Source organism: Aspergillus multicolor (assembly GCF_047715735.1).
Source record: "Aspergillus multicolor strain CBS 133.54 unplaced genomic scaffold BDW74scaffold_9, whole genome shotgun sequence".
Classification (NCBI taxonomy): Eukaryota; Fungi; Ascomycota; class Eurotiomycetes; order Eurotiales; family Aspergillaceae; genus Aspergillus; species Aspergillus multicolor.
In genome coordinates this window covers 377,604-390,125 of record NW_027395960.1, presented here as the reverse complement: position 1 = coordinate 390,125, position 12,522 = coordinate 377,604, and the positions used below count along the sequence as shown (strand labels likewise).

Sequence of the window (12,522 nt, the reverse complement as noted above, 5' to 3'; positions counted from 1 at the left end):
TTCCGCAGGCAGCCCGCTCCGCAAGGTCATGTGGCGCTAGGCCAACATGGTCAACAGTCAATCCACTCTGCCAGCTTCACCTTCGTCGTTGTTATTGACAGCTTCATCCACCGCAAAAACAAATTCGGTCGATGTACTAGGCCATCTGACAAGTACCTTCGTGTAAAGGACTTGTCCTCCGAAACTGCGCTTGTCCTGCTACGAAATCTACCATATCGCCAGCTCTCTCCGACCCCGTTAACCTCCCCATCGCCGCGCCGAGCAAGACACAATTCGCCGAACAACCAGTTTCAGAGCTGGTACACGAATAGTTCATGCCCCCGCGCCGACGGCCTCCAGCGGGGGCGCGAACAGACCTCCCGCCGCTGAAAATCATCCGCAAGATCCTCCTCCTCCAGGCCGCCTACTATTTCACAGCGACGGTCCTGATCCTGTTCACGACGCTTGTCTACGGCACAGCGTTCTCGTTTGACTTAGTTCTCAGTTGGAATGCTTTGCGGGGTGATACGACGCTTGGGTGGATGTTGGGGTTTGTGTGGATGCTGAATAGCTTTTTATGGTGGGCTCACCTCTCCATGGCGTGACTCCAATTGCGATGTTGCTAACAGTTCGTCTCTATAGTGTTATCTTCCTGCTTCTCCTTGTGTCGCGATCGAAGCTCATTCCCGACTTTTCTCTCACGATACATTTCATACACCTTATCACGACCACGTTCTATACTCGTTCTCTCCCGTCCAATCTGCTATGGTGGGCTCTACAGTGCGCCAGCGCCGCCTTTATGATTTCTCTCGGCATGTGGGCTTGTCGATGGCGCGAGCTCCAACCGATCAGCTTCGGTGGTATTGGTACTGGTAGCTCGAGGCAGGGCTCCGGGGAGTCATCGCAGACCGGTGAGAGCAGCACTGGGCTCCTTTCGGGGCGTGGACGCGGCCGCGGCGGCGAGTACGAAATGATGAATATGAAGGGAGATGGCGCGGTATAGCCAGCCTGTCCCGACACTGCATTCGCTTATCCTTCCTTTTTTTCTTTACTACTTGTCTTCCTATCACTAGTTCTTTGGCAACTTTTACGGTCGCCAGTTGCCGTGGTTTGTTCCTTCTCACTGTATATATTCTAGTGTATGTATACCCTAGCTGGCATGGGCGTTGTATAAATGGCGTTCTGTTTTCGGGCGTCCATCATAAATGAATAGAACCGATCTTCCAATTGACTCGATCGCAAACGCAGATGATGCACACTGACCTAATTGACATAATATTCAGTCCCAAGGTCGTGGCAAACAATACCTAAACCAATAGAGTCTGCATCTACAATCCCGACGCCTTCAACCAACATGCGCCTTCCGACGACAAGCCCGCATCACCGCATCCATATCTCCAACTTCTCCAACGGGTCAAGTGGGGTGCAAGATAAGGCTGAAAGTTAAATAGACGACAGTCCCATCTGCTCGAATGGAGTCCTCTCAACATCTCATCTATCAATCACATCTCTTTTCATCGCCAAGATCTTGGATAACTATACAAAATGTCCACCACGACACTCACAACCCCCGCCGCAGCCCAGGTTGTTGTAACACCATCTGAGCACGAGACCGAGAACAAGGGCAAGAAACCCATCACTCCAGCCCTCGAAGATAAGGCCTTCCAGGCCATCGCGCGCGGCAACCGCGCCGGAACCCTCAAGCTCCGCGGCATCCCGACCTTCACGGACCCCTACGCCGAGCGCCAATGGATCAAGGAGCACATGGCCGCTGCTTTCCGGGTCTTCGGGAAGCAGGGGTTCAATGAGGGGATTAGCGGGCATATTTCTGTGAGAGGTGCGCTGTCTCGCTTTCTTATAACCTACATATGAACAGCATGTTAACATATCGTGCAGACCCCGTCCTAAAGGACCACTTCTGGATCAACCCCTTCGGCAAGCACTTCTCCGCCATGAAGGCGTCGGACCTTGTCCTCGTTGATGCGGACGGGTACGTTACGGAGGGTGGAGCGCAGCAGCCCATCAACGAGGCGGGCTTCATGATCCATTCGGAGATTCATAAGGCAAGGCCGGACGTTATGGCTGCGGCACATACGCATGGCGTGTATGGGAAGGCGTGGAGTGCGTTTGGGAGGCCTATTGAGATGCTCAGCCAAGGTACTGCATCTCTTTCTTTTATTGAACTTTGTTAGGAGGATAGGCGGAGTAGGGCTAATGAGTGCATACAGATGCATGCAACTTCTACGGCAAGATCAGCGTCTACGAAGAGCACGGCGGTATTGCGCTGGCGCAGGAGGAAGGGAGGGCCATTGCTGCCGCGCTGGGGAAGGACAATATTGCTTGCATTTTGCAGAACCACGGGTATGTTCTCCTCTTTCTACTCCTAGTGCATCCCTACTAACTAGACCAGCCTCATCACTGTCGGCTCAACCGTCGACGAAGCCGCCTGGCTCTTCGTCAGTCTCGACTCCGCCTGCCACGCGCAACTGATGGCCGAGGCTGCAGCTGCCAACGGCATCCCCAAGAAGATCATTCCCGACAATGTTGCGAAGTATACAGCTGATTCGGCGCAAAATGCGGTATGTGAGGCCATTACTTCTTGTTGCCCCCTGGGTTGTCTGGTATATTATAGTATACTGACGAGCCGCAGCATAATTTCTACACCGAGTTTCAGCCCGAGTATGACTTTGTCGTTGAGGAGAGTAATGGCCGAGTTCTGCAGTAACTCTAGCAATGTTATCAACGGTTTAAATGAAGTGTTCCACAGCTCAGTCGATGTTCAAACCACTTCGTAACCGCTAAGAAGTAGACAGAGACCTACTCCAAGCCGATGCGCAGCTAAAATTAAGGCTTTTCCCTAAGGTTGGAGGGGAAAATAAAAGAGGAAGGCACGCTGCGTGGCCGCACCGGAACCGCGGACTCGGGTCCGATCTATACAGATCAAATGATGAGCTTCAACAGCTTCAAGAACAAAAAGCAAAAGAAATACTTCCGAAACGGGGAATCGAACCCCGAGCTGCTGTGTATCACGTGATGAGAGACAGCGATGTTAACCATTACACCATTTCGGACGGTTGTTGTAAATACATTTTATGTTTAAGCCTATATGGTGATATGCGCAAGGCCAAACGAGAGATATGAGCGTTGTGTTGACGATCCCGGCGAAGGATGCGGGTTGGAGTTGCCGTAAAAGACGCTTTGATCATATCTAGAAGGAAACTACTCATGTGGGCATTGAAATGGGGAAAAGGGCGGGTCAAATCGGGATGCTCTTCCAACAACCATCCGAAATCGTGTACGGTGTACGGGAAAATATACATAACGCCTGGTTTCTTCTTCCTCGACCGTGTCCTGGAATATTGAAATACTGTGGCTGCTTGTGAGAGTATAAAGCTCACGTTGAGGCGCACCTCGGTTGTTCTCATTGCTGATGTTGACTATGTGGATTCAGATCCCGATCACAAATATATCGTTGCACCTCCGAACATGGAAAAACGCCCACAATTGGCATCGGGCTGATGAACTGTCGCAAATGTTCTCGTGGTAGACATACCAAGATATAGATGCATGGATGGTAGCTCGCAAGGTAAAGGATGGAGACCTAGGGCTGGGTTTTCAGGCCATGGTCTGAAGTTGGAGTAGGTTTTCGGTAGGGCTAGGCTGCGTGGATAAAGTCAAACCAAGCGCATAGGAGGAAAGCCCGCGTGAAACCAGACTCGTAGGAGTGGCAATTCTTGTTTACTACATAGAGCAGAAGATGCGCCATGGTCCATTCTACCTAGGGAAAGCCTAGAGCGCGTTGAGAACATGGCCGAGTCGGCCTACTGCCCCGCCCGTTTTGATCCTGACATAGCACATGGACGAGAAGGTATGACAGTGGTGACGAACGAACCATGGAGGCCGGAAAGGAGACTCTACACATACATCTGATCAAGAATGAGATCGCCCCCGGCAGGTAGCGGCGCCTACTTCACCGCATCAAGCACTAGACATGGAGTCGTTTCACATAAGGGGGTATTATTGATCATGGAGAATAAAACTAGTACGTACAGCCACCCAGCCATCATTATTTATACAAGCCCTTTTCCCTCATGCTACATAGAAGTCATCGGATCATCGATACCCTCTCCTCCTCTCTCCATGCCCGCCAACCTTCATGCCCATGATACCAATCCCAATTCCATTACCGCTCTGACCAGAGCTCGACCCTGAAGAGCCACCACTAGACTTCCTTGTCGGCTGGGTCAACTCGCTCCACACCTGCGCAAGTGAAGGCCGAACATCGGGGAGCATGCTGTATTGCATACTGTAGAGGTTGCGGCGGTGGATGGGAGGCACAAAGCGGCCGGTGAAGAGACAGAAGATAACCTGCGGGGAGAGGTAGTGTTTCCGTAGACGATGGCCGAGCTGGAAGTATTGATCAAACATGGCGCGGAGAGTCAAAGGAATGGACTGGGCTTGTTAGTCTCTGCACTTCTACAAGGGAAAGGGAGCATACTTCAAGGTGGATGTAGTGTATCGTTGGGTTGAGGGTATTGGGCGAGTTACCCTGTTCAGCACGAAGTTCAAAGCGGATGCCACCCGGCAACCTCCTTGAATCTTTGACGCGCAACATCAACGCAAAGAGAGGAAAGTGGTTCAAAAAAGCAAGCCAGGTATCAAGACCCGCCTTCAAGAAGATAATCAACATCCGCGCGGACGTAAACGCAAGGTAAAAGACGACCACTGTAGGCAAGAGGAAGAAGAGGACGGTGAACAGAATAGTTCCGAGTAGAAGCTGGTCGAGGTCGTAGTCGCAAGAATCTATACGATTGCGGAGGACGTTTCGCTTCTTTCCACGGAACAAGTGGAAGAGCGAGATAATGATCGTAAGCTGCCAGTTGAATATCCGCGCCGAGGCAATGTAGAAGGAGTAAATATGAACCGTTAGAATGGAAATGAGGTCCGAGAAAAGGGCGATAGGCATGCTAGCGCCGGCGAAGCTGGCGCAGCCGATAACATAGATGATATGAGGGAGGTAGGGTTGAAGGTTGGCAATGCATGCTGCCCAATTCTCGATAACCCACAGGAAAAGATCACCAAGGAATGCAGCAAGTTCGTTGTTCAACTTCAAACCGGCAGGCCAGTCCATCAGCCAGGAGATCGTCCGCTGCAGGCCCTCGACAGTCCAGCCACTCAGAACGTGGTTGATCTGGTAAGCTACCCAGTTGGCATTATCAATGATGTAGGATCCCATCGCAATCCCAATAATCACATCATTGGCAACGAGCCACAGACTATTATAGAATCGAATGTAGTGCGCGTGGTAGGTCGTCACACTCTCCCAGTCATCCTTTCTCTGCCGCAACTTGACATACTGCGTAGGCCAGTAGCAAAACTGCTGCAGACGAATGTCCACCTGCTGCGCTGTCGCAGAGATATCCTTCAATGCCGCTGCGTCAGGCCGAGCGCGCCATTCCAGAACCTGCAGGACAAAGTCCGCAATGACGCGGTGGAAGACCAGGCCTATCACAAAGATCCGGGTAACGACCGGCCATATCCACTGCCAAAAGACGAAGGACACTCCGAGGACGAACAGGTCCCACGCAGTCGTCGCCGACTCGACTACCCGCTCTGAAACGCTCATGCTCCGCTTCACGCGGATCCCGATAAGACTGCTGTTCTTCTCTATCAGCTTCCCCATCTCGTATGCGCAATTGATCTGGTTGATGATGAACGGAAGCGCCAATTCCTTATGTGACGCAACATGCTTGACCACCGTGTGGAGTCGCAGCTTCTCCACCAATTTCTGCGCGCGAGCCTTCTGCACGCTCTCCCCGGTTTCTATCATATCCGTCACCCCGTCTGCCTTCTCCGCGGCTAGCACCTTGTCCTCCAAAGCAAGCGAGATGGGGTTCAGCGACATATACTCCATCCTCGACGGATCTGGCCGGTGGAACATGATAACCTGAATCGAGAGCCCCGTCTCCGGCGGACAATATATTTTCGGAACCTTCCCCGGCGGCCGAGTAGTGACGACTAAATGCGACGCATTGAACGCCGTCGGCGGATCCCGCAGGTTTGTTGACCCCAGAACATGCATCGCCGAGCGACCGCATAGACCGAAGATGCGCGGAACCGGATGAGGGCTGTTGCGGAACAGGATACCGGCGCGGAGAGCATTGTCGACATTTCGAGGCTCAACATCCTCCAACACGGCCAGCACGAATAAGTCCAGCTCCGAGTTCCTCCACCCAACAATCACGCCCGGCGCTGATGATCGGGGAAGGTCGTATGGCCAAAATACCCGTAGCAATCCATCGCTCATCTGCATATTGTCAACTTGTCATCCTCCACCGAAGCCTAGAACGAGCCGCGACGGCGTAGTTGTTCGCGAGCGGAGACACCAAGGTGGACGGGTCGGGGATGCTAGAGCGACAGAACGCAATTAGTCTCAGCCATATTTCAATAGCTAGCAAATCCATGGCAATGCAACGTACCTGATCACCCTCCTTCTGCGCAAGATGATTAATGGGGATGATCAGTAGGAAGAAGAAAACGGAAAGAAAGAGGAAGCCCTTCGCTGTCCTAGTCTGTATGAAAAATAAAGCGCCATTAGTCGAGTCCACATGAAGCACTCCGCAGCGCGACGGAGTAACGTACCACCACGCCGTGATCCCAGGCAAATATGGCCAATTCGTATAACCGGGTGACGAGATCCCACCTCGCGGTAATGTAGCCCGCAACGAAGATGCCGAGGGTTAGGATGGAAAAGGGGTGCATGAATCAGACTGTCGTTGAATGCGATCGGATGGACCAGCTTCGTTCAACTGGACTGGAGGGACATCACGGACGGAGAACGAGGGACAGGGGTGGGGTTCGGATTGCGTAGTCAGGAGTCGAAGGACGGACTGTTGGCGAGAGATCGAACAGTAATTCAAATCGTACAGAAGAACAATCAACGGAGGAAAGAACAAGAGATGAATGAGCGTTTGGTGTGTTCGCGGTGTCGCTGTCCGTCCAGCGAATTTCCGTATTTACTCCGATGCGCCTGGGCTTTGGACCCTGATGCACGTGATCCATACTATAGTAGACACACAGCATGAAGCAAGGACATTGCTTAATGGATTGGCCGATATACAGAATAACATTCTTGATATCCATTACCCGAAACATAGTAGAAGACTTAGCTAGAATGATTTTACCCTCAAACGCCATAACGACCACCATTAAGCAGACAGAACAATACCCTAGTTACCCCGGGCCGAAGACACAAACAATTGGAGCTCTTACCAGATCACTCACAGAGCCTGGATTCCTTGAAAGACCCGGTTCGACTGTAGCTTTGCGTCGCCCTTCACGAGATCTCTCATAATCTGCCTTTTCTCCTCAACCGTCATCTCCTTTCCGGGCTCCTCGATAGCACTCTTCCACTTGAGCAGCATCGCCTTGAGCAACGCACTACCCTCTTCAACCTCCTCCTGCGAATATTTGTCGATCGCGGTAGAGGCAGCATTACCTGAGGGATCAGCGGACGTGAAATCTTCCAGCTCCTCAGCCTTCTGTCGAGCCATGTTGACGACCTTCTCAGGGAAGCGGACAAGCTCGGCAACATGGATACCGAAGGACTGGTCACAGATGCCCGGTTCGACGCGGTAGAGTAGGGTGACCTTTTGTTGACTCTTCTTCTTATCCTCCTCTTCTTCCGTTCCATCGCCGATGAATGCGACGACGTGCAGGTTCTTGACAGACTTAGGGTATCGTTCAGCCAATGCTGTGAGCTCGTGGAAGTGAGTCGCAAATAGTCCGAAACAGCGGATCTCGGTGACGATGTGTTCTGAGATTGCCCAGGCGAGACCGAATCCATCGTATGTACTTGTACCGCGACCCAATTCGTCAATGATAATCAGAGACTCGGAGGTTGCTGATTTGAGGATGTTCGATGTTTCAAGCATCTCCGCCATGAAGGTCGAAACACCTTTCAGCTGAGAATCGCTGGCTCCGACACGTGCAAGGATGCAGTCAAAGATCGTAAGTTCTGCCTCAGTGCAGGGCACGAAGCAGCCTGTCTGCGCCATGAGCGCGACCACACCAATCATGCGGATGTAGGTCGATTTACCGCCCATGTTGGGACCGGTGATGATGAGGAACGAGGACTCATCGCGGATAAGTGAGACATCATTAGTGATGAAGGAGATGTCATCTTGCATCTCCATACACGGGTGTCTTGCTTCTTTGAGGACGGTGTTTCCTGTGCCTCGCGGATGGAGCTTGGGTCTAGTGTAGGCTGTTGGTGCATGGACAGAAGCATGCGCGAAGCTCACAATGACATCGAGGTGAGCGAGGACACCGGCTAATTGCTCTAGTACTGGACAGTACGACGCCGCAACGGCGACGACCTCCGAGACAAGCCCGGTCTGAGTGCGGTTGTAGTTAGAGGAGAGCTGGTCATGTTCCCGGCGGAGAGCCTGCATCGTCGTGGTGGTGAAGTACACTCCGTTCTTCTGCGTTGAGCACTCCTGGTATGCCTTCTTGTTGCGAATACAGCCAGCTTCGTTCCGTGTTAATCTGAAGCACCAACCGTGCACGCGGTGATTCTCGAGAAACAGCTTCTTGTCCATCTCCTGGTCCAGGTCTTTCGAGACGGCCTTGTGCTCTTGGTACATATCCTGACGTAGCTTATCCAGCTTCTTACGGATGATGCGTAGACTATCATCAAACTCAGGCTTGATGATGAACTCGTGGTTCTCGAGAGCATCCAGATCAACTGTCGTCTCAACCATCTCCTCCAGCTTCGCCAGACTAGCCGAGTGACTGCGCAGCTTGGCTGTGTACTCGGTCTCCAGCGGCGTCTGATACTCCTCATCCATGACGTTCTCCAGCGAGTTCACAAACCCGGGCAGCCGAATCGCAACTTGGTACACACGCACCACATCTTCTAGATTCGCCTGCTTCCGCTGGAACCGCTTCGCAAGCCGATACAAATCGGGTATCGACCGCAGATGCTCCTCCTGCATCGTCTGTCGCAGCTCTGTGCTCACAACAAACGCCTCAACAAGTTGCTGACGCTTCTCAATCTCAGCCAGGTCCATCAACGGCTGCTTCAGCCACTGCGCTAGCAGCCGGCTTCCAACAGGCGTCTTGCAATGGTTCAATAGCCCAAACAGACTCATCGACTTCGACCCGTCCCTAGGCCCGGGCATGAGATTCAACGCCCGTAACGCCGCAGCATCAAGCTTCATAAACTGCGCCAAGTCATGCTGATAAAGCTGATACTGTCCGAAATTCGACGCATCTGACATAACACCGAGGTACCGAATCAGCGCGGCCGCACTCCCCATCGCAAGCTTCAGCTCCGTCTGCGGCAGCGTCCCAGCAGAGCGCTCATCCCTCAGCAGCCGTGTAAGATCCTGCTCAATATCGCGTACCCCAAAGTCCGACACAGGCCGCTCCGAAATCGCAATCCCGCAGTTATCGCAAATCGCCCGGATCTTTCCAACCTCGACATCCTTCCGATTGACGTCCTGCACAACAAGACACTCCTTGACACCGAGCTGGATAACAAGCGCCTCAAAGTTCGAGTACACATCATTATCCAGGAACTCGCTGACGCCCAGCTCGCGCACGCTCGCATCCGCAAAGCAAACGCCCACATTCCGAGCCTCGCCAGCTTTCGCACTGAGCTTGACAGCCATGATTATCGGTGCACCTGTACTTCCAGCGCCTGCCATCCCCATGGTACCAAGCTCATCCTCCACATCTTGCAGGTTGCCGGGACTCGCCTGCTTGACTTTCTTCCAATGCCCCTTCCCTGTCCCGACAGAGCCCCAGATCTCGATTCTCTTGTTTAGCCGGAATAGAGCCTCTCGTAGGAAGTTTCGGAACACGGTAACGCTCATCGTGACGGATGGCAAGCCACCGGTTTCGCTGCGGCCGAGGTTGCGCAGGACGGAGGTTGTCTTGTAGACGGTGCGGGCGATGAACTCGGCTTCGGCGCCGTGAGCCGAGTACCAGTCACCTCTATCAAAAACTCGAATCGTCTCATTGTTTGCAGAGTCATCGGAGGCGAGGGAGCGGTAGAATCGGATGAAGCCGACCTCGTCGTCGACCTGTTAAGATGATTGTCAGTAAAGAGCTGGTACATTGAGCGGGTTGAAAAAATGGAGCTTACTCTGAGATCTGGTCGAGACGACATTTTTAATACCAGCAGTCAACCTACCCCTACTGGCTGTGCGTTGTGGTAAATGTCCTGAGCTTCAATGCTCTTATCGTTCGATAGGTAAATTCTTGGCGCGTTCGAGACGCGACTTGATCACGTGAGTCCGCGTTGAGCCAAATTGGTTTTTGACCAGGTGTCTAAAGGTGAGTGGAATTCGCCGTTTATTACGTATTGCAAGTGGGTGAGAGATTCTTGTGTAGTAGTTGATTAAGTATATAGTTTTTCATACAGGTATCAGATGCAACGCTATGCTCGTACATAAAATGCCGCCAGTAGTCATAACTCCAAGAATGCCATGCGGCCATGAGGTATCCGCAAACCAAAAACTTCCATCCAAACAATGACATCCAAAAAAGAGCGAGGTCTCAGATTATAAGCTTCGAGGTGTCCTCCCACCCCGCCTTCAACTGGGCCACTTTGGCCCCAATGTCCTTCAGCTGGACATCACCACAGGACTGCAAAACAACCGACTTGAGCTGGTTCACGACAACAATGCTCACCCAGTGGCCTGCAATGTCCTCCCGAGCCAGAATCTCTAGACAAGCCTCCACCTCTTTCGGCGAGATAGGGTTCCGCGTTGAGTCTTGCACCCTTTGAACAAGGGTCTCGAGACAGAACGGTGTACGCTGCGCTGCCATTCGCGCCATTGGACCACTGCCCACATACCCGGCCGGCCGCAGGAGAGCAAGCACGTTCGCAACCTCCTCAACACGTCCAGCCGCAGCACGACGAAGTAAAACCTCCTTAGACGGCGGCGGAGGCAGCTTCGACTGACGCAGCGACTTATTCTTGATTCGGTCGAGCAGTCCCAGTCGTCGATTCGTCGTCGCGTCACGCATCTTCGCAGGCGTAGTCTCAGAAGTCTCATCCTTCGCGGCCTCAGCCAAAAGCACATCCATCTTCACCTTGATAACACCCCCCTTCAAGTCCTGCAGCCGTTGCTGCCCCTTTCGAAACGCCGTGAACGGCGCCAAAGACTCCTCAATCGAAATCAGTCCCAGTGTCGCAATGAAGTCCACTTCCCCATCCTCAGCCTTCTCCAAGGCCTGCTTGTAGAGCAAATCAACCACCTCCTCAAACCGGCTCTGCATCTCAGCCTCATCATCAAGCCGCTCCGCCCGCCCAGCAATCCTCTCCAAACAAACACGCCCAAGCCCATGATTCGCAAGTCGAAACGCACACCCCGCACCCTGGCGCCAAATCCACAGAAGCCGCTGAACATCCTTGACAACGACCTTCCTCTTCTTCCAGATCCGCTCAATGCTAGGCAGAAAGTCCCTAAGATCCGCAGGCGCAGCAACACCGCGGTGCGCAGCGTGAATCGTCAGCGCCTTGAGAAACGCCGAATGCAATCGGACCACTTCCTCGACGCCGGCCGGACGCGCTGCAAGATTGAAAGATGCACTGGATTGCGGTAATGGCGCATTCGTCTTCTTCGCTCGAGGCCTCGCAGTCGCAGCCACACGCTTCGTCGGTGTTGGTGGTACAGCATCCTCATCCTCGTCCTGGTCCCCATCCTCCAGGATAACGCTAGTTCTCTTCGAGCGCGTCGAGCGCGAAGGCGTAAGAGCCGGAGCTGTAGGTGTAGGGGCAGCATAGTGACCACTGCGCGGAGAGGAAACAGACAAGGAACTGAACTTGAGCGATTTCGAGGGCGTCAAGCTCAACAGGTCGACGTTCTCGTTCTCCTGGTTCTCCTCCGAGACTGTAGCGACAGCCTCCTTACCCTGCAGCCCTTGTTCACGAACGATGGAATCGACATTGTGAAGCTCGCTCAATTTCCGCTTCTTGGAAGGAGAGACCGGGAGCGTCGGACGCTTGGCTTCGAGGTCCTTTTTGCCGTCTGTTACTCCGCTAAGGCCAACGCTAGGCTTGATCGCTCTTGCAAAACTCTGGATCCCTAGCTGCGGCTGTGTTTGAGCTCGAGGAAGGCGTGCTGAGCGGCTCCGCGTGACGGTAGAGGAGGTGCGAGGCATCGCGACTTCCGCAGGTAATTTAAACTATGGAGTTCAAAATGGTTCCGCTATTCAGTGAAGCATAAGCATGAAAGGTAAAGCAATCGGAAGAATTACAACAGTAAATAGGTGTGAGAATGAGGTTCGAATTGTGTAGGTAAGGGGATGGATGATGGGGCGGTTAAAATTGGTGCGTTTCTCCACGCGGTTTTTTAGCACAGACGCGTCGCGTCGCAATTTCGCGATCTGGTCTCGATCGGGTTAAATTACTTGCGCGTGTCGACTCGCCATGATTGAACAATAGAACAATAGTAAAGCTTGTGATAAATATCAATTCGTTAAGTAGGAGACCGAGTCGAGTTTTATCCTGAATTTCAAACCGTCGACCGA

At 52.8% G+C, this 12,522-nt stretch overlaps 4 protein-coding genes and 1 non-coding gene across 5 annotated transcripts; 2 read left to right on the top strand and 3 right to left on the bottom strand.

Moving 5' to 3' along the window:
• Positions 1-82: 82 nt before the first annotated feature.
• BDW74DRAFT_139265 (protein SYS1) lies at positions 83-1,308 on the top strand. Its single transcript, XM_073722486.1, has 3 exons — positions 83-559; positions 622-1,118; positions 1,228-1,308. Exons 1-2 carry the CDS (start codon positions 315-317, stop codon positions 980-982), a joined length of 606 nt encoding a protein of 201 aa, XP_073584883.1. The 5' UTR covers positions 83-314; the 3' UTR covers positions 983-1,118; positions 1,228-1,308.
• On the top strand, positions 1,309-2,806 carry BDW74DRAFT_139266 (class II aldolase/adducin domain protein). Its single transcript, XM_073722487.1, has 5 exons — positions 1,309-1,816; positions 1,876-2,136; positions 2,208-2,340; positions 2,390-2,558; positions 2,630-2,806. The coding sequence occupies exons 1-5, from the start codon at positions 1,525-1,527 to the stop codon at positions 2,702-2,704; spliced, it is 930 nt and encodes a 309-aa protein (XP_073584882.1). The 5' UTR covers positions 1,309-1,524; the 3' UTR covers positions 2,705-2,806.
• Positions 2,807-2,968: 162 nt separating this feature from the next.
• BDW74DRAFT_t105 lies at positions 2,969-3,050 on the bottom strand. Its single transcript has one exon. It is a non-coding gene; the product is annotated as a tRNA-Glu (tRNA).
• Positions 3,051-4,092: 1,042 nt separating this feature from the next.
• BDW74DRAFT_167342 (mismatch repair ATPase MSH2) lies at positions 4,093-10,153 on the bottom strand (the record flags this gene model as incomplete). Its single annotated transcript, XM_073726681.1, has 5 exons — positions 4,093-4,431; positions 4,478-4,852; positions 5,042-6,281; positions 7,264-10,067; positions 10,130-10,153. The coding sequence occupies 5 exons, from the start codon at positions 10,151-10,153 to the stop codon at positions 4,093-4,095; spliced, it is 4,782 nt and encodes a 1,593-aa protein (XP_073584881.1).
• Positions 10,154-10,397: 244 nt separating this feature from the next.
• Positions 10,398-12,274, bottom strand: BDW74DRAFT_151402 (DNA replication factor Cdt1 C-terminal domain-containing protein). Its single transcript, XM_073724173.1, has one exon. The coding sequence runs from the start codon at positions 12,151-12,153 to the stop codon at positions 10,543-10,545; it is 1,611 nt and encodes a 536-aa protein (XP_073584880.1). The 5' UTR covers positions 12,154-12,274; the 3' UTR covers positions 10,398-10,542.
• Between the last annotated feature and the right edge of the window lie 248 nt (positions 12,275-12,522).